The 20320-nt window shown below is 42.1% G+C and overlaps 2 protein-coding genes across 5 annotated transcripts; one reads left to right on the plus strand and one right to left on the minus strand.

The window, feature by feature from the left end:
- Positions 1-222: 222 nt before the first annotated feature.
- XPC (XPC complex subunit, DNA damage recognition and repair factor) lies at positions 223-9719 on the minus strand. Of its 3 annotated transcripts, none has more exons than XM_010390110.4 (16): positions 9555-9718; positions 8752-8953; positions 8425-8561; positions 8014-8137; positions 7428-7512; positions 6782-6939; positions 6451-6571; positions 6174-6263; positions 4807-5739; positions 4220-4380; positions 3911-3992; positions 3335-3469; positions 2673-2842; positions 2362-2455; positions 2060-2149; positions 223-1514 (listed from the first exon to the last, which is right to left on the minus strand). In XM_010390110.4, exons 1-16 carry the CDS (start codon positions 9655-9657, stop codon positions 1305-1307), a joined length of 2895 nt encoding a protein of 964 aa, XP_010388412.3. In that variant the 5' UTR covers positions 9658-9718; the 3' UTR covers positions 223-1304. The 3 variants fall into 3 exon arrangements, 2 of the variants coding, with proteins under 2 accessions (XP_010388412.3, XP_010388411.3); XM_010390109.4 differs by having other exon boundaries at positions 9549-9718; XR_002043482.3 differs by lacking the exon at positions 223-1514 and having other exon boundaries at positions 2076-2149; positions 3335-3530; positions 9549-9719.
- On the plus strand, positions 9637-12746 carry LSM3 (LSM3 homolog, U6 small nuclear RNA and mRNA degradation associated). Of its 2 annotated transcripts, none has more exons than XM_010390108.4 (4): positions 9637-9789; positions 10730-10840; positions 11949-12044; positions 12332-12746. In XM_010390108.4, the coding sequence occupies exons 1-4, from the start codon at positions 9769-9771 to the stop codon at positions 12410-12412; spliced, it is 309 nt and encodes a 102-aa protein (XP_010388410.1). In that variant the 5' UTR covers positions 9637-9768; the 3' UTR covers positions 12413-12746. The 2 variants fall into 2 exon arrangements, with proteins under 2 accessions (XP_010388410.1, XP_039414994.1); XM_039559060.1 differs by lacking the exon at positions 9637-9789 and adding an exon at positions 10521-10550.
- The last annotated feature ends 7574 nt before the right edge of the window (positions 12747-20320 follow it).

Genomic DNA, 20320 nt, shown 5'->3' on the forward strand with positions numbered 1-20320 from the left:
TCCCCCTAACAGCACAGCTGCTCTCGGGTCTGTGTGCTGTGTGTGATGCCAGGCTGCAGCAGCCTGCCATGGGTTTACTCCCAGTACCGACCACTGAAGTCAGTGGCTTCCTTGCCTCTCTAAGATTATTTGAAAAACATGATGGTTCAACCCGACTGCTACAGCCTCTTGTATTTTAAGGAGACTGGGTGTTACCTGTGCATTCAGAAAACAAACAACGTATTCTTTTTTTCCAACTTTATTTTGATCTACAAATACAGTACAAAAATAGATTTTTTTCTGAACATAATTACATGAAAGCCATTTTCTAACAATCCAGTCTTTCCTCTGTGACAATGTCCAGCAATGACTAAATTGTTTTCCCCTCCATTTTTGAAGAGACTGTGTCAGTGGAATTTAGATACATAATACTGCCAAAGACAGATCAGTATTTCTACTACAAAAGTGCAGGAAAAGCTTATGTAGATTTAACATTCCTCTCTCAACAGTTTTTTAATGCTATGGTACTGGATAACAAGAATTCTGTGGTTTTAGTGAATTTTGTTCCAACAGTGAGATTTAGCCAGTTTTACATGTTTTGCTTCAGAACAGGATCTTGATAAGCAACAGAAGCAAGTATGTATATATTGACATTACTTAAGAAAGCATACTGAACCTTAAGTTTGTAACAAGGACAGGGCTTCTCCCTTCCAAAGCACAAGATTTCTGAGAGTAAAGGAAGATGGTAGGCTGAAAAGCCAAACTTACATTACAAATGCAAGTATTCTTTAGAAAGTATTAGTTCCTCCATATTCTGATTGTGGGGGTTTTTTTTAGACCTTAGAGGAAGTATTTCCCCTTGAGACACAAATGCCAGACTCTACCTCACCGCTGATTTGGGTATGGATCGAAGTAGGCATCAGCATTCCTTTGGCCACCTCTCTGCAGACAAGTAAAAAGCAGCTGGATGCTTTAGTTCTGAGCAAGCAGGGAAAAATGGGAGACTGCTACTGACAGGAGTGCCTCAGGAAACTCAACTATTAGTGCTGAGTGATACAAAAGAGAGCAAAAACCCGAACAAAGCAAAGTGATCTCAGAAAGTGCAGCTCCATGTCTACTTCTCCCAAGTCCAAGGATAAAGGAAGAATCTAACTGAGATCTAAGTGATCCTTGTGATATCAAAGGAAACTGGATACTGAATTAGGTTGGTCCCTGACAGCTCAGAAACACAAGTGCACAGGAAGACCTAAGGCCCTAACTGGCAAAGGGTACTTTTATCATGGCTGTTTTTCCTGCATCTGAAAACAGCCAAGAAAAGCTTGTCATCACAATTTCTCAAATGGGAACAACTGAGCTGCTTCTCCTCTCTTTTCTCGCTTGCTCTTTTTGGTTGTTTTCTCTTCTTGTTTCTCTAGCTGGCGATTTTGGGGCCAATAAATGGCTGTGTTCCCCACTGCGCTCTCGGAGCTTGGAGCTCCTTCTTCATCAGAAGAGAATCCCCCTCCTTTCTCTGTCTCAGGTGCTGATGGCTCAGTCTGGAAAACAGGTGTGAAAATCAGAAAGTCACTCTAAGATAACTGCCTCTTTCTAAAAGGGCTTGTCTTTGGTCACAGTGACACTGAGTGACCTTAGAGAGGTTGGTTGCTCTGGTTCGGGCTTCTCACCCAAAGTGCTATTTCTGAACATTTCAACACAAGCAAAACATTTTTGACAATAGAAGAATAAAACCAGCCTGTTTTAAAAAGATCAGGCTTTCCCCTTTCTCCTTGGGGAAAAAATTAACAACTAAAATATCTAACTTACAAGGAAAAGTGCCCCACTCTCATCCTGTTAGCTACATGCTTGGCTTGGAGGAATAAATCTAGGAAGGGGGTATGTCAAAACAGAAAATAGTAATAAAAATAGAAACATTCATCCCTTGTTAAACAGTAATGAATCTTTGACGAACATGACTACATTGAACTTCTGGTGTAGTTTTTTTGACTACCTGAAGACTTTTGAGCAACTACACTCTGGAAATTCTATTCTATGGTTAAAATAACATGCAGAAAAAGAAAATACTAAGAGAAATGCAGGATACCTTGATGGAGTAGCGTTGCTTCAGTCTCTCTCTGATGAGAAGTCCTTTTGTCAGCAGCTTCCAATTCCCTAAAGCTCTTTTCTCACGCTTCTGTGGGGGATTGTTATTGGAAAGAGAAAAATTTACTACTGTGAGTTTCAATGTATTTATGCCTGTGGAAAAGGAAAGCTTTAAGATTTTTAAACTGCCATCAAAAAAGCCTCATGCTTGTCGCTTACACAGCCGACCCTGTTCACTGCCCAGTTTCAATGAAATTTACTTCATAAATATAACAATAAGGAAGTTGCAAAAATAATTCTTACCTCCTTCTCCTTCTTTTCTATTTCTGCTTGTTCATTCTCCCAGGCAGCAACAAGGACCTCTTTATACTCTTCACACACCACATACCCATCAGTACTAGGAAGGAGAACACAATCCTCTGTCAGCTCCGAGAAGGAAAAAGAAAGGGAGCAAATGCCTGCTGACCCAGCCCAAAAGCTACTGAATACTGCTAGAACCGTCTGTCTCAAACGATCCAAGTGTGGAACTGGTCACATGCTCCACTTAACACAAGATACACAACCTCTGCAGGACATCAAGATCTGACAGGTGCAACAAAGCAGCTTTCACATACACTGGGTGCGAGTAGCCACCGTGAAAATCAAATCCAGTGATGGCTTGAGCACAGTCAATGTTCAACTTCCGTGCCACTCTGTTCAGGTTTGGAAGTTTCAGCTGCACGCAGCCAACAGGTAACATGGATGGCAGGAAGAGATAGACATTTCCATATTCATTCCGAGGAACCTGTTATGGCAAAATTAAAGAGAGATGCTGATAATCCTGCTTTCTGGAGAGAGCTGAAAATACCTGCTGCAACTCAGGGACTCTCCCCTCCTGACCTCCTACATTCCACTCCAGTATTCAATTAATATTCACATGACAAGGTACAAGCCTAGTTTTTAGCTGCATGGTTATATTGCCCAGCTATGTCCTCTGCCCAAGCTTTGTTACTCAGACTGTAATGCAGAGAATTAGCAAGGCAAACATGGGCTAGGAAGATCCGATCAATGAAATTCTGACTTTAGCAGTCTGCACTCACTACCTGTACTTGTGAAAGAAAGACCTCGGTAGAGTTTTTACTACTTCCTCCTGTGAACATTCACCTCGGAACTCTTAATCCTGAATCCAGATGTTTGAGTGATCTCACCTCTGAAACATGCAAATTCTGGAAAAATAAAGCCCAGAGCTCCACACAAACCACTTCCTTTAGCACCAGCCCTCTGCCTTCCCAGCTACCTTTCCATCCACTGCTATGGGAGGCTGATACTCCTCTGTCTGCCAGTGGCCGAACAGCGCCAGGTCCTCCCGGTCCCGGTTCGCCGGCTCTGCCAGGCGTGCCTTCCTCGCCCGGTTGGAAAATCCCTTCACCATCTGCAAATACGACAACCAGGCCTGGAACATCACAACAAGCTGACAGTGGTTTCAGGTTTTCCTAGGACACCGAAGGAGAAGGGTCAGGGAGAACAGAAATGCCATTTCCTAGCTTCAATATCCACTGCCTATAAATGCCAACCCACAGAACCTGTATGCAACAGGTAGAGATCCAGCAGTGCACTAAACACTGGGATGCCTTTGGAGAAGGTGAAAAGGAGCCAGTTCTGCCAGATAGCCTTGGAGTGGGAAAAAGACGAAGCTGGGCTTTGGGTAGCATGTAGGAACTACAGGCACAGCAGGTGGACACTACAGCTACCACAAACCACACAAGCAAGTGTGAAATCTACATCCGCTGACAAAAGACAAAAACCAAAACAGAACTAGGCTTGAGCTTTAGAGAGCAGGTGGATTACACAGGAGGAAGTCAAACCTTCTTACCTTGTAAGGCATTTCTCCAACCCTCACCACTCGAGCTTGCTTCAGCCAAGTGTCCCTGGAGTGCAGTGTGTGTATGCAGTCTCTGAAAAGGCCAGAAAACAGCAAATGTAAAAGTTTTCAAGTGATCTGTAACAGATCCACAGAAAGCTTATCACAGTAGAAATAATAAAAAGCTGTATCCTACTGATACAGAAATGCTGTCAGAGCAGCTACATGCCTCACCTGTTACTGCTGATACCATCATGCAAATTAGCTCTTTAATTTATTACAAAGATCACAGATGCAGATGACAACAGGTGCACAACTCACCTGGAGTAGACAGCCTCTCCTCTGCAGTAGCCCAAGATAGCAGCTGTCTCAGGATAGATGGCCTGGTATTTCAAGAGGTGCCTCTTCAGTGCATAGAGAGGGTGGTTTTTGTACTCTCCAATTGCTGTTGGTAGAGGTTGATCTTGAAGCTTCACTTGAAACTGTAAGAATTTTACAGAACAGAGTAATTTCATAACTTTCTTGCACTACCCTTTGTAAGAAATTAAGAATGACAGTAATATGGACCAAAGAGAAAAAACACCAGAAACTAATCAGATGAGCCAACAGACCAAAGCATTCTTGCTGCAAATAAGTACTGAGATGTGCACCCTAGCCTATGTGTTTCAAAAACTCTCTCTGAGAAGGGTAAGTGCAGTACCTCTGCTATACAAATTTCTCTGAAGAAACTCCATCATTTATTACTTATCACTGTATATTCTCTTTAAAACATGTTCAATCTCAACATTCCAAGTTCAAATACAAACCTCCTTCCTCATGGAAAGAGATTTCTAATGCTTTTGCCTGAATGAGAATCCAGGGACTGGACTCCTGGCACTACATGCCTTGAACAACCTATTGCCATTTACCTCATTTTCTTCCTTCCTGTCTCTCTCCACATCAGGACTTTCATATGGCTGCAGTGTCTCTTCCCACCACTCAGGGTCCACACGGCTCTTCCTTGTTGAGGTCATCCACGCTGGATCATATCTTTGTGTCACATCCCTGACACTCCCATTGTTGTCAAACCCCACAACGTAGAACAGCGGCTTTGTGGCATGTGCGAAGCACAGCTGGGGCTGGCCCACATTGCCATGAACACAGTCTACACAAACCCATTTGTCCTCAGGCTCAAGGAAAACCTCCAGCCACTGGTCTGTGCCCATTGCTTTCCTCACCTCCTGCTGTCCATCATCCTCATCACTAGAAATTATTTTGCTTCTCTTCCTCTGTGCTTGAGGCAAGGCTGGAGTTGTACTTTTTGCTGGCTTAGGCTCAGCTCCACACGAACTTTTTGACAGCCTTGATTCTGAAGTCTCAGTTTTGGGGCTTTTTATAGTTGTCACCTTTGAATTCTGGGGGGCCAGTGAGCTCCTCCGCCTTTTAGGGACAGTTTCAAAATCCTCATCAGAGAGTTCACTCTCCTCCTCTGAAATCTCAAAGTTTGAACCACTGCCATCATCACTTCCACTCTCTTCCTTGTAACACACCTTGGAGGCCACTCGTCTCCGGCGGTCGTTCTTGGGCCTGACTGGCACATCCTTTTCTGCTAAACTGCTCTCATTATTTGATTCCTTCTGTTCCTGGCTGCCTTTAGTCAGCTTTGACCTGTGTGTCCTTTCAGTCTGCGCAGTTTTGGGTTTCTTTGGCTCCTTCTTGTCTTCTTTGCTCTCTGAGGATTTCTCGTCCTGCTTGGTTTTTTTGCAGGGACATTTTTTTGCCCCAGCTTTGGGTGTTGTGGCAGAACTCTCCTGCCCCTCAGAGGTGCTGCTGTGAGACAGCCTCTTGGATGAGCTCTTTCCCTGCAAAGACACAGGCTAGGTCACTTTTATCACTGCAGCTAAGAATATGGTTAAAAAAAAAAAAAAAAAGACTGAAATGAGCCCAAGGTTCATGCAGACCAAAGGCTGGCAGGCAGTCAATTCATGTCTCAGGGACTTGGAAAACTTCAGGCAACTGGCTGAAGAGAGGTGTACTCATGCAGCAAGAGTTGCTGTCTAAGTTTTAAAGAAATGTAAACCCACTGAAACATTAAGAAATCTTTGCTGAAACACAGAAATGAGTGGCTTTTCTTAAAGAAGAAAATAAAAATTAAGGGTGTGCATTTCCTGCAATGTAGAGAGAACCCTGGTTCCCGCAGTAAGCGATTCACTGCAAGTTGTAACAGCCAGAAAGTTTTTTTAATCCTACTAAATCAGTAACCTATTCCTTATTCCACACAAACAACAAAAACTACCTTTGGTCTTGTCTCCTTGAGAGGAATAGGCTGAAAAGACAGCACGAGGCGACACAGCAGCTGTAATGCTCGCAGAATAATTAAAAATATCTGCAAAACAGTTTAAATTCAATAATTTAATCACAGGAGCTCTCCAGATAAAAATACAAGAAAATAAAAAGCTACAGAATCACTTAATCACTGATCTGCTTTCTTCAAATCCACCCTCCCACCACTTTGTGTATGACCTGACACACAACATCCACACTCACCAACCCAGTACTTCCCAGTCTCTTACATGAACCAGCTCCTCATCATCCTGTGCAGCATAGATGGCAAACCTCCTCTCCAGTGTTGACTGAAGGGGCTCTCCTTTTTCAGTGGAAAGCTCATCATTGACAGTGAAGGTTCCAACAAACCTGAAATACAAGACACTTGCTTACTGTCCAGTGTTTGTGACTGTATTCTTAAACTTCAGAGTTCACCCTCTCCTTCTGTAAAAAAGACAGCCTCTCACCCTTGTATATAAAATCCAAAAAACCACAGAAAATTGTTAAGTTACAGTTACCCCTCTCCCTGAACCGTAGCTCTACATTCTATGTGACAGCATGATCAGAAGAGAGTTTTACCATTTCACCAAGTTGGAAAGGTAAACGAGGCCCATGTGGCCTGCGGGCACTTGGGTGAAGCGGGCGGGGACGATGGACAGACCAACGGCGAGGAGATCTGGCTGGCTGCAGATCCTGTTCCTATAGAAACCATTTGCTAACAAACACAGCAGGTGAACCTGAGACAGAAAAGTTTAAAAGTGAGTTCACAAGAGATTTTCCTTATTGGAACTACTGTCCATGGTAAAGACAAGGAATACTTCACTGCTCCTTTTAACTGAGACAGGCAACACTGAAGCCTCCCAAGCATTCACAGTGCTGTCTTCAGAAGACAGTAAAGCACTGAAGTCCTTGCAAATGTCTCCTGCTCTACATGACTGACAGTTTAACTGTGACAGAATGAGAAGATATCCCTCCACAGAGAAATATACATCCTACTCACACAGGCTTTGAGTTAGAATTTTACTAACACAGGCACTGGTGTTTCCAACTCACAGTTTAGGAGGAATCTTAACAAGCATCTGTCAGGACTACAGCCTCTCTGGTTTTTTCACTTCTAGCCATGGCCCCGTGTTATTTGATAAAAATTAGCTCCTTTTGATTACAAATCAGTTCAGACATCTTTATGCTCAGTTTCTTCTCTGCCATGGTTCCCTGTGACAAATACCTTATGTGTGTCCTCACGAACCTCCTTGCTGAAACGTTTCATCATTCTCCGAAGGTACATCTCAAACTCAGCTTTTCTTTTTTCTCTGCAGATTACAAAAGAAATGGATGTTGTGGGATTTCTGTGGACCTGCCTTTCTAGATTCCTGAACTGGGTCAGCTCACGAACAGAACCCATCCCAGACAATCTTCTGTGCACACTTAAGGAAAGGTTTAGTGACTGGCTATGTGAACAGGCTGTTATGATTTTGCAGTAACACAGTGCCATTCACCCACAGCTCTCCTTGCAGAGATCTACTGCTGTCCCTTCACAGGAAATGGAGATAGTAAAACACAATGAAGTTACACACTTGATTTTCAAGGAAGCTGAAAAACCTCCTCAATTCCTGCCAACTTACACTGAAGATTTTTGGTAGAATTGTCAGTATGTAAACTGTTCTTCATCCCACAACCCTGCAACATTCCAACTCAATGGTCTGCATCAAGTGGGCATTTTCAACCAGAACACAGCAAGTCAATGACAGTCAAGACTTATGGTATTTTTAACTTCAGCCTTTTCCAGCCCTCCACCACCTCCTTGTTCTTACCTCCTCTCTCTTTTCTTCATCTGCTCTGGGGTTTCAATCTCAATCTCAACGGGATTTCTTGGCAGCCCCACTGATGGAAGAACAGCAGCTTCTTCTAACTTATCTGTAGCAGGTTCCTGGAGTTCTGGAAAAATAAAATATTACTAAATTATAAGTAAACATGGAATAGATTCCCATGGAGGACTGATGATGAGATCCTTCTGAAATGTTCTAAAGTGTTTCCTTCTGAAGTGTTCAAACAACCTTTAAACAGAACATCTCCATTAACTACCAGTTCCTGGATCTCCCATAACACTGTGTGTGCTAAGTTATTTCAAATAACTGTGGGATGCTGGTTGCCTGCTGTTGAAGAATCATTGTGATACACAAGCTCTTAAAAAGTGCTTAAAATGAATATTGTGCAATTGTTACCTTCCACATCCTCCCATTCATCTTCACTTTCATCATCATCATCATCATCACCACCATCATCAGTATTGTCTTCATCCATCTCTTTTTTAACAGGAGATTCTGTCTTCATTTCCTTCTGAGGACACTTCAGTGAGTCACTGTTAAAATCATCAAAACATACCATCACCATGAAATGCAGGCGCTTGTTTATCAAATACTAAAAATAGGGAAATAAATGAAGCGTGACCTCTGCATCAGTAACAACACACTGAGTAACTGACAATCAAACCACACAAAGAAGTAAGATGAAGAAAAAGCTCCACAGACTTGAATGATAAATAAATTTACCTGCATGTTTCCTCTTTGATACAATTCTCTTTATTCCTACCATTTCTTTTACTTTCTTTTATTTGTGATTTTGCCTCTTTTTGTTTTGAAGGTTTGGAAGTTTTTGCTGAGTTGGAAACTCCAGTATCACAATCTTCTTCCTTTTTACTAGCTGGAGCCTTTGAGTTCTTCTTTACACTGGGTTTTTTCTTTTCAAAATCATCTGCATGTGACAAAAGAAATGAATGTTATTAAACTAATGTTAGAGAATGGAGTTTCATCGCCATGTGAAACAACACCTCCACGGATTTCATTAGAGGCAGCTACAGAAGAATGTGGGCACTGACAATGCTGAGCATGTCACTGTTTATAAATAGGGAAGATTTGAACAGCGAGACTTGTTTGAGGAAAATACATCATGTAACTCACAGAAATGACTTAAAGATTCCTATAGTCCTACCGAAGGGATCGGCGGAAAACCAAGCATTGTGCTTGCCACTCACAACAACTTATTACCACGTGAAACTGCTCTGGAGAGCGCGGCCGAGATAAAACAACCCCGCATGGACTCGCTCAGCCTTTGTCGGCGTCACACACGGGTTTAACGCCCGGGAGTTGGGGCACTGATCCCACCGCCGATAACACAGCCGATAGCACAGCCGATAACGCCGCCGATAACCATCCCCTCCAGCCCGGCGTGGCCGTCCTTCCCAAGGGCGCGCTGGCACCGCTGCTCCCCGACCCCCGCGGCCTGGAGCGGCCCGAGCGGCGGCGGCGGCGCAGAGCCCGGCCCACTACGGCCTCCCTGTCGCACTCACACGCACCCTCCTCCTCGTCCTCCTCATCTTCATCTTCCTCCCGCAGCCCCCCGGAGCGCCTCTTTTTGCCGGCCACGGGCCAGGGCGCTGCTCTGCGCTTTCTACCCATGCTGCTGCCGGCGCGGGCAGGTCCCGGCCCGGCCCCGCGCGGCCGAAGGGAAGGGAAGGAAGGGGCCGGGCCATAAAGTCTCGCGGGCGGGCGCGGGAGGCGGTTTGAAAGATGGCGGATGAGGTGGACCAGGTGAGCGGCTTTCGCCTCTTCCAGCGGCTGCCGGCTCTGGGCTGCGCGGCTGGGCCGGGTGTGCCCGGGCCCCCCATGAGGCGCAGCTCCCAGGGAGCGCTTTCCGTGCGAGATTAAATCCCTGCTCGGCCTCGGAGCTTGTGGCGGGCCCGCAGTCGGCCGGCTGGCCCCGGGCGCTGCCGCAGGAGGGGAAGGGGGAAAGCTGCCGAGGGCAGTGCTCTTGGCTCTGAAGGTAGGAGGTAGCTGGAACGGAGATATGGGATATATATGAGATAGGGAAGATGTGGGATATGCACGGAGGTGTTCAGCCTTTCTAAGTTACGATCCTCAAAGTGCGCCTTTCTCACAGAAGGGAGCCTCAGGCCAGTGTGTGTTGGGGTTTCACGCCAGCCTCGGGGCCCGGCCTGGCTGTGTGTGGCCCAGCAAGAGCTCGGGAGCGGTGAGTGTGTGGGGGCAGCGTGTGCCCGGGTGCCTGAGGTCACCCAAGGGTGTTCCCGGGTAACTCCCTGTGCTGGCACCGGTGTCAGCGTGAGTTCGGCTGTTCCAGCCTGCCATGGCACAGGTGTGGTGCTGGTTCATGCAGTGTGGGCTCTGTGCTGCGGTGTAAACTGTGGCTGCTGATAAGAAAAACAGTTCAGAGTCATAGAATGGTTTGTGTTAGAAGAGACCCTGAGGATCATCTAGTTCCAATCCCCCTGTGTGTGAGGAATGATTTACTGCAAGAATAAACTGAAATATTTTGACTCATGCTGCTCAGGCTGGTGAGTATCAGTAGAGTGGTAAATCAGCTGCATTCAGGTTCACCAGGATGTGAAGGAATGATTTAAAGTATTTACATCTGTGTTCTCACTCCTTTGTTTTCTGTGTCTCACAAACACTGAGGAATGGAAAAGTTCACCGGCTTCTTCTGTACAAATAATGCTTTTGTTTTGTTTTTTAGCAACAAACAACAAATACTGTAGAGGAGCCACTTGATCTCATCAGACTCAGTCTAGATGAGCGAATCTATGTCAAAATGAGAAATGACAGAGAGCTTAGAGGCAGATTACACGTAAGTAAAGCTTTCAGAATGTTGCCACACTCACTCAGCGAAGCACTGGGTAGCCTTTGTTTATGTACAACAGACTGTTAAACAAGTTTACCTGTAGCATTCCACTGCTTGTTGAAAAAATTAGTTTTAAAACATGAGTAATTGCATTTCCTGGTTGAAAGTGCAGAAGTGGTTAGAGAAAGTAGGTTAAGAATAGTGAATTCACTAAGAATTGTCTTAGGTACCAGAAGTGTAATGTGATTGCTGGAAAAATGTAATTTGTTCAGTGCTTTGTCTGCTATTAACAGCTTCCCTAGAAAGTCAAGAGATGTATTTTGTTTTTCTTGTCTCCTGAATGATACCAAGCAACTCATTTCATTGCTTTTTGGCTTCCATTTCTGTATCTGTGAAATAAGTAATAATGCTGTCAGCCTCTTCTTGTGATGTACCCTGAGGCCTCTTCAAGACTGGGGTCATCGTTATCAAGCAAGAATCCCTTAAGGCACACCCTGGGAGGTGTGGTGGGATATGTACTCAGCTGGGTTCTCAGATTTTTTGCTTTCTGTTAAGTCAGTCATCCTCCCTGAGTGCTGTGCTCTGCTGGGGAAGAGAACTAGTTGCACCATGTGTTATCTGGACCTCAGCTCCTTTGAAAACACAGAGGTAATGAGAGATCCATGAGGAACATGTGTGGTTTGCAACGTGCTTTGTAAGGTTTTTGGAATATGTTTGAGGTTTTGTAGCACTGTAGGAGAAGCAGCTTTCATATCCTTTAAGTTGGCCCCAGGCAATCAATTTCAGGAGGCCAGACTGGCAGCAGAGCGTCTGTACCTGGTTTAGTGTTAACAAAGTGTGTCTGTCTCTGAGGTCTTGTCAGTGCTCTCACAGAATGCTTCAGAGCTATTTCCTGCAAGAGTGTTCCAGTAAATCTAAATGTTGTGCCTTTTTTCCTGCTGCAGAGTTCTCATTTGCTTATGTTTGTGTTGAGTTATAACTAGAACTGATACTATTGTGCTTTGGTCAAAATCAGACTAAGCTATTTATGTCTGAAAGTCTTTCTAAAATTCTCATTTTAATAAGCTCATGTTTGTATTTTGGAAAACATAATAAACTAACTTAATTCCTACAGGCATATGATCAGCACTTAAATATGATTTTGGGTGATGTGGAAGAAACTGTGACTACAATAGAAATTGATGAAGAAACCTATGAAGAAATTTATAAAGTAAGGACTAGAAAAGTAGTTTATTTATTGTCAGAGATTTTTTTTAAAACTACACTCTGTTATACTGTTAAAGTAGTTAATTGCTGACTGTTTTTTGAATCAAGCTCTAACAGAGGTTTTGGACAAATTGTTATGAAAGTACACAGGGTATCTAGAGACTTGGTGTTAATTGTACTGATCTCTTCAGCATGCCAGAGCATTGCATGTTTGTTGGAGTTGTTTCAGGTGTGTTTTTATGGTTGAAATGAATGTTTTGTAAATGTAAACTTTTCTTTCCTTCTTCACAGTCTACCAAAAGGAATATTCCAATGCTCTTTGTCAGAGGGGATGGTGTTGTGCTTGTAGCTCCCCCGTTGAGGGTTGGTTGAAGCCACAAAGGACCCAACCTTCTTGGAAAGTTCCAGACTTTTGGACAGTGGTTCATGTTTCAATCATGTCTCAAAATTCTGTATATGTTTTTTATAGGATATTTTTGTCAGTTCTTTTGGAAAGGGGAGGGAAGGGGAACCAGTTTGTCTTGCAGAAAGTACATATAGTCAATTGAAGCAGTGTAAAACCCAACCTGATCTCAGAATTAATGTAAACTGCTGTAAATTGGCTGTCTTGTCACATTCAGTAAAAGAATCCTCCTTTTTTTTCTATCTTGACAGTAGCAATGTCTTATTTTTGTTGTTTTAAATAAATTTTGGTTTATCTTTGAAATTTGACTTGTCATGTTTCTTGTGATGAGGGTATATGTTCTTCTGTAGAGCTAGTGCTTAATTAAGTTCTAGTTAGCCTCTCTGTCAGAGAAAGTGGTATCTTTAGTTTGTTGTTTTAACTTCTTACTAATACCCAAGTTTTGCAGATGACTGGTTTTGAGGACAACACTACATCAATCAATGGTGCTGTAAATTATGGCTCTGTGTTCAAATTTGTGATGCATATCCTCATTGTAGGGAAATGGTGTTTATATGAATCTTCCGCTTAAGATGAAGAAGATGGGCTTCTCTGCAGTGTTTTCAGATATTTTCATTGTGGCTTTGTTAACAGAGTTATGGTTTGAAAGGCAGTAAGTAGAGACTGAGGTTGTTGCTCACATGCTGTTGAGTTGCTTCCTGCATTCATTTCCCACTGTTTGTGGCATGTTTCAGTTATGGAATACATTGAATTCTTCTGGATGCTTTAAGATGTTCATAAGTTTTCTGCAGGGAAGGTACACTAGAACCTGAACAAATCTCCTTTTTAATATATGCTTTCTCAGGCCCACCTTGTTTGTAATTTACTTTCATTTTTGTGTGAAAAAAGACACTTCTGCTGTAATTATGTTGTAGAGTCATGTAGGTCTGCACTTCTTACAAAGCTTGGCTTTTGACTTAATAAACTTAGTTATCTAGGTTCTCTGTAGGGTTAGCAAAAGCAACTTGCTCTGGCACTTTTTCCTACAGTTAAAAATCTTCATAACTTAGCCCATAGCTTGAAACAGTGGTGAGGAATGCAAGGTCTGCCAGTAGTTTTTTTTCTCCATTCCTTTTTGTACTTGAATTTTTGTATGGGAGGACTGACATGATGCTCAAAATGCTGGCAAATCAGGAAGTTCTACCTTGATAAGTTTTATAATTCACATCTGTTAATAACACTTGTAGACTCTGAGAATGATAATGAATGTGAGTCCCACATACCCTTTACTTGAGCCATTTTTGCCAGCATAATACATTTATCTGTACAGTATTTTTATATCACAGGGTATCAGCACAGTTGAAAGAGGTCAACTCACCTGCATAAATCCCTGGAAAGCTCTATTAAAAATTGTCCCATTTGTCACCTGCTTCTTTTGAAGTTTTAAGTGAGAGATTATGGTGGTTGGTAGCTCAATTATTGTCTAATTGATTTCTTGGGTATTTACTGTGTAATTACAAACATCTGTTACTGTTTTGTGTCATTGAAATGTCCAGTAGCATCCTTGATCCTCTAATTTGAAATGAGCTGTCTGGAGCAGGAGCCAGTTTAAGACTCTCCATGATGAATGTGGATTAAAAAACAACAGAAAACAAACAAACACCCCCTCCCAAACAAACAAACTCAACCCCCAACAAAACAAACAACAGCAAAAGAACACACCCTAAATGGACTCCTAAAAAGCCAAACAACACCCCCCCCGCCAAATCCAAAACAAAATCCCAAACAAACCAAACCCCAGACCCCAAAACATTTGAAAAGTCTTTTTGCAGTCTGCTCTCTTTCTTACTGTTCTTTCTACTTTTTGATCATGTTTGCTGTACTAACCATTTCTGTTCCTGATGAGTTTGAAGAAGAATTTATAATATATATAGTCTCCTATATTTCTCATATATTTTTTCAAGGTTTCTCAAATCCCTTTTCATATTGTCTTATGTTGTGAGTCTGCTAGAACTTTTAATATTATTGGACTTACTGAAGCTTGGCTTTCTATTTCTAGTAGCTTTTTATAGACAGTAGTAGCCTTCTGGTAAGTTTTAGCCATTTTACTGCATCTTTTTTATAGATGGCAAAATAACTTCTCAGTTTGTCTTTTAAAGAATTTCTGTTCTGCCTGAAAACATCTCATTCTCAGCAGCTCTTTTTTAACAAGAATTTTATTATGTAATTCCCTTTATCAGAAGTGCTGATAGAGTTAAACCTCTGGTGTCCTACTGCTTTTGTGAGTGTTGGCTATCTTGAAACTTCTGTGTGGGCTTGTGAAATTGATTTTTGGATCTCTGACTACTGTAGGGCACTAGATGGTGCTGCTTTTCCTCAAATTCAAGCTTGGTTGGCTTTGACTGATATGTGTAGCCTGTGTCAACAGGCCCTGTACTTGTATAATTAGTCATTTGTTTTTAATTAGGATGGCACTTGCCAACAGTGGTAAATTAACTCTGCTGCTCACCCATAAGTAAAAATCAAAATATGTTTTGATGTTTATGTAGGCACAGAGCAAGTCCCCACAAGAGTTAAAGTGAAGCACTGTTTGTGCCTTGCTTTGTCAGAGGTTAAGATGCGCAAGCTCCAGACTGGCAGCTTTTCTCAGAGAAGAATTAGCTGAAGAATTGCACCATATAGAATAAATTGTGGTTGACCACTGTGCTGCTGGGCCCTGCTTGGAGAAGAACAGCCCTTGTTGTGTTGCTTCACAAGGCTGCTGCTGCATCCACTGGTTCAAGTGCTGTCCACTACCTTCACTGGAGAACTTCACTGCAGTTAAAATTCAGCAGAGGGGACCAGCCTGTGCTTAGGTGTTTCTGTACATAAAACTCCTGAAGAGACAAATATTGCAGTTTATTTCAAGTCACCGTGCCGCTGCTACAATTTTTTGAACCTGTATAAATAGATTTTGAATCCATCCTACATATTTGAACAAAATAGAATTTTATTGTAGGCCATGTAGGGTTTGGGGGGGATGTGTTTTGTTTGGTTTTTTATGAAGTTGAACAGGGATTACGTTACGTGTTTCGTTCCTATTCCCTAGCACAGGACAAGCCCAGGAATTGGATAATGCAGTTATAGTAAGCCTTGAGCAGTGTGAGCATTGGCAGGCTGCAACAGGGATTTAAAGTTGGAAAAGTAAGACAGTATTGATCACATTGGGAGTTCTGCAACAACACTGTCTCCTCTTGGTGCTTCTGTTTCTGTTCTGTAGAACAGGTTTCACTGGAAATCTATAATTTGAAATATTTAAGAGAAGGAAACTTCTAAGCCTTCTTACTAGATTTTTCTTACTAGAACTATAGTACTGGGAAGGGAGCTGATTGAGTGGGAGATGACAAATGCTGTGCATTGTTTTTTGAGCTGATGATGATAATGACATGTACAGAAAATTCCATCAGGCATATTAAGGTTTAAGGCATTCATGCCAAGATCATTGATGGGCTGAATACATCATTACTGAGGGTGTAGGGCTCCCATGTTTCTAAACAGGAAGCTCCTTTCATATGCTAAACAAAAAGAATGGGAAAGAAAAATAGAAAGTTCTACAGAAAATTGAAGCACAGTGTCCAAGCCAGCCTTTTTTGGGGGGAAGAATGGGTGGAAGGAAGAGAATAGATGATGTGGGTTGGAGCGGAAAACAAGAACCACTGACGGAAAAAGATGTAGTCAGAAACCCTGTTCATGAGTGAATTTTTTCATTGTTGCCCAAATTAGTCTGAATGGAAGAAAGGCCCACTCCCAAATTTTGGAAGCTTAGTCCAAAAAGCCTATTGAGTTGTACAATGGCATTTGATCAGTTTATGATGTGACTGCCTGCACCAGCAGGGGATGAGGCAGGCGTGCTCACTGGCTGGCTGGGTGGACAGACTGTTGTAGAAAGCACTGCACAAACCTTAGGAAGAGTTGGGTAATGCCTGATCACAAAGAGGGGTTTTAGCAAAGTTTTCCTCTGGGTGGCACATGGTAAACATGGAGATTTGCCTCCTCAAGGTGCACATGGAAGGCATCAGGATATTCAAATGTAGGCACATTTAGCGACTTTCTCTTTGGTTTTAATGATGAAAATTGCTGTAGATTTTTGGAACTAGATGTTTAATTAATTTTTTGGTAACGACTTACGTTTTATGCACCTGTGCTGTCTAAACATGGTGCTCTTGGGTCACAGTCTGTTGGTTCATGTCACCCAAAGCCCATGCCAGTGCACAGTTGCTCTCTGCAGTAGATGATGTAGTGCTCTAGCCTATTTCTGGGTGATTTGAGCAAGGAACCTTCACCAGGGGCTTTAAACTGTTAGAAAAGTCAAAGCCTGAATTTCCTAAACTCTATTGCAATACTGGATCCATTTTAGCCTCTAAAGGAAACCTTAGTGCTGCAGGTGACTTACTCATGTTCCTTTCTCATAGCACTCAGCTGTGGCACAGAAAAGTTATCATCTTTGTGGGTAAGGGAGCCTGCAAAAGCCTCTGCTATCAACAGCACAGTTTATTATGTGATTCGTAGTCTAATTGCTATGTAACAGAACTTAGAGATGTGGCACTTCTGCTACAGTAAATTTTCATTTGCTCTTCTTGAATCCACTTAAGTGTTGGGCAGTAAAACCTCCAGTGTGATGCACGTCATGGCATCAAGTATGTGTGTCACTGGAGCTTGTCACTAAATGCTGATCGGGATGAAATGCTGTGTAAAACTTTGGCCAAGCAGCTCGCATAATTCCTTCCCCAGTCTATTCCATGGACATTGCAAAGAACTTTCAGGTAAGCAAACTATTTACATTTAAAAAGAAGAAAGAATGCTGCTCTAAATTTATTATGTTAAAGTATTTAGAATATTAAGTGGAAAGCCTGTAATTGTCATCATGGAATGCATTATTGAATTCTTCAGGAGCCTTCAAATTTCAGTGGCAGGGAAAATTTTAAACAAGTAAATGGTGCTCCAAATCATGATTTCTTTAAATAACTGCTGCAACAGATGACTTTGTCACTCATCCTTAGCACATAATTGCAATGATTAAGCTGGCTTTTTATGCTGTAAAGGTGACAACATTAGCTAGACTGAATTACCATTTTCACAGTAGGTAGCTGTTCTTGGTTCATCCTGTGCTGTAGGTGGTGTGGCAATGCAGCATGTTGTAATTTGTTCTATAACACCTATATTTAGTATGTTTTAGTAAAACAGTTGCCTCCCCCAACTGCCCAGATGTTGTGTTCCAGTGGTTAAAAGTCTGAGGAAGAAATGAGATATCAACAGATAGCATCTGAGAGCTAATTTGATTTGTTCTACATTTGTAATGCATTCCTCCAAGCTAAATTCTTGTTGACTGACGTGCTGCTTATAAAAGATGAGATCCAAAGCTCCACTGCAGCCCAGGAGGATACACTATAGTTAAACTGAACACAATTCTTAACAACTTTCTTCTACCAAACCTTCGGATCGCTATTGCTGCCTGTGGGTGTAATTCAAATATTCAGGATTGTTTCTGAATTAGTGTGGTCCTGTCCATAAATCACAGGCTCTAATCTCAGTGGAGATTTTCTAGTATAATGGAGACTATTTTCATGTTTAAATGTTAGGCCTTTAGATCTTACTTGCCCTGCATTCATTTCCTGAAAACCAATCTAAACCCAGCAGCGCTGTTTGCTTGGAGCTTCCAGGTTTGCAACATCCTGTGGGTAACACAAGATCTCTGTCCTCTGTACTCAATCCTAAAGCCAGCTGTTGGTGCTATTTTTGCATTCTTGAGGCACTGTGATGTCCATACAGTGATTTTTTTTTTTTTTTCCTCCTCTCTCATGTGCAGTCTCATGAGTTAAGGAGAAATATTTTATATGTGGTGTTTCAGGTGCTGAATATGAAGTACACTTTAAATTTCCATTATGTTTGTTTTCCTCTGGATTTTCTTTTAGTACTGTTGTCCTACAAACAGGGTGAAAGGTTTCATTCTTTTGAAGGACTCTGACATAGCTGGGATGAAGCTTCCCCAACAGACATTTCTCCATCTCACTCTGGTGCCAGCCTTGATACACAGCTCTGAGAAGCAGGGGAGAAGTGTTCTTCAATGGCTCAGCTGCACAGAGAGGAGTCACACAGAGAAACAGTCCCATCATCACACTTGCAACAGAGATCTGCTGGTTCTTGGTCAAGCAGGAATATATACAAAAGAGTTAAGAAGAACTGAATGTGATGTGATTTGTGGTCTCAAAGAATAATTGCCAGGAGTTATATGGAAGGTATCCCTACTCATCATACTCAGCCTATTAATGAAACAAACCCTTCATTAAACATGTGACACTTAAAAGATTGTTGAGTTGAAATTTGAGGTGAACGTTCAATAGCTTGTTTGGTTTTTTTCTTACTTTATCAAGAGATATTCACCCACAACTTATACAGCAGAACATGAGATGCCTATACAGAGCGGTTGTAAACAGAGCATGAAAATATATGATGTAAGCAGCCAATTGGCCTCAAGCAGTTTTTTCTCTTTCATGGGCTCTGTTGTATAACTGTTCCCTCCAGCCTGGCTCTGGTGTTTATGGGCTGGAGGTTACATGAGAAACCAATCAGGGCAGTTTCTGCTTCTAAGGACTGGGAATTTTTAGAGAATTGTGGAAGTTCTGCATGTAGTAATAGCATCCAGAGAAGCGAGTGTTCATTTCCATAGGATTCCTTCCCAGAGTTTCCTCCCAATAAATACTCTATAAGTTAGGAATGAACTTAGTATTTTGTGTCCTTTGAGCTGTAAGCTTGGGACAAGAGGCTTTATCTTATCTTTTTTTTTTCTTCTTTTTTCCTTTTTTTTACTGTTCTGATGGTCAAGGGAGTTGTGTAGGGTGACTGCTAATCCTTGGTGTGTGTCTGTACTGCAGGTCATGCCGTCCTAGTACTAGACTCCTTTTGTTTTTAGATTGCTTATTAGTCACCCTCCTAACCCGACATCCTTTGTTTCCAACAGAAAGCCATCACAGGAATGCAGTAGCAAGGGAAGGAGGATTGCTTCATTCATAAATCTGAGAGCATTTAAAAAGGAGACTATAAATTATTGTCTAATTTCTTTCATCTGAAGAAAAGAAAGCAGGATATTACAATTAAACATTTAGTCCAAGGCTGCATGCTGAGCCCATGGCAGAACTGCAAACAGGGTACACCCCTGTCCTCTGTAAAGGGTCTCTTAAACCCTTTAGAGGCCAGGAATGCAGCCTGGGCCATGAGTACATGGATCATTGTTTCCACTGTTAACTGCTAACATGGAGAACGCTGGAACCTCCAATACTGAAGTCATTGGAGGAGGAATTTAACTGAACCTACGTGGTAAAATTTAGTTTCCTTCAATACATAAAGCAAACAAAAGTGATTAATGTCAGTAGAGTATAAGTTTCAGTTTCCATGTGGGTTTAATAGTAAAAAGATGAAAATATATTTTTGAGTGTGAGACTGTTGGTTTTTTTTTTCCTTAAGTCTCACAAACAAAAGAGGATCAATCCTGAATAACTCAATCTCTAATCTTTCTCTCTAGAGAGGGAGCTGATGGTTGATCAGACTGCTATAAAGCTCAACTCAACAAAAGGTGACTCAAAAGACAGATTAGAATACTAGGCTAAGAAACAAAATGTGATACTCAGATTTGTTCCAAGATTTGGGAATGAGAAATTACAAATTTATTCTAGTCCTTTCTTATTCTGTTACCACAGCTAAATAACTTGGATGTCATGAACACAACTGCTCCTTCTAGAAGGGTTTTTGTACTGGTAGCTTTGGAGGCAGTCAACTGACTCGATTGAAACTCTTGGCGTGCAAACCCTGTTTGTAGCCATTTCACAAGTGTATGGAGAATTTGTCTGCAACTTTTTTTTTAG

This window comes from Corvus cornix, chromosome 12, assembly GCF_000738735.6.
Source record: "Corvus cornix cornix isolate S_Up_H32 chromosome 12, ASM73873v5, whole genome shotgun sequence".
Lineage (NCBI taxonomy): Eukaryota > Metazoa > Chordata > Aves > Passeriformes > Corvidae > Corvus > Corvus cornix.

Coding starts and splice junctions, on each gene's coding strand:
- XPC (XM_010390109.4), bottom strand. CDS start 9,657: ATGGGTAGAAAGCGCAGAGCAGCGCCCTGGCCCGTGGCCGGCAAAAAG. Junction 6,940..7,427: donor TTCGTGAGGACACACATAAG/GTATTTGTCACA, acceptor TTTCTGTCTCAG/GTTCACCTGCTGTGTTTGTT. Junction 3,993..4,219: donor GGAGAGGCTGTCTACTCCAG/GTGAGTTGTGCA, acceptor TGGCCTTTTCAG/AGACTGCATACACACACTGC.
- LSM3 (XM_010390108.4), top strand. CDS start 9,769: ATGGCGGATGAGGTGGACCAG. Junction 9,790..10,729: donor TGGCGGATGAGGTGGACCAG/GTGAGCGGCTTT, acceptor TTTGTTTTTTAG/CAACAAACAACAAATACTGT. Junction 10,841..11,948: donor AGCTTAGAGGCAGATTACAC/GTAAGTAAAGCT, acceptor TAATTCCTACAG/GCATATGATCAGCACTTAAA.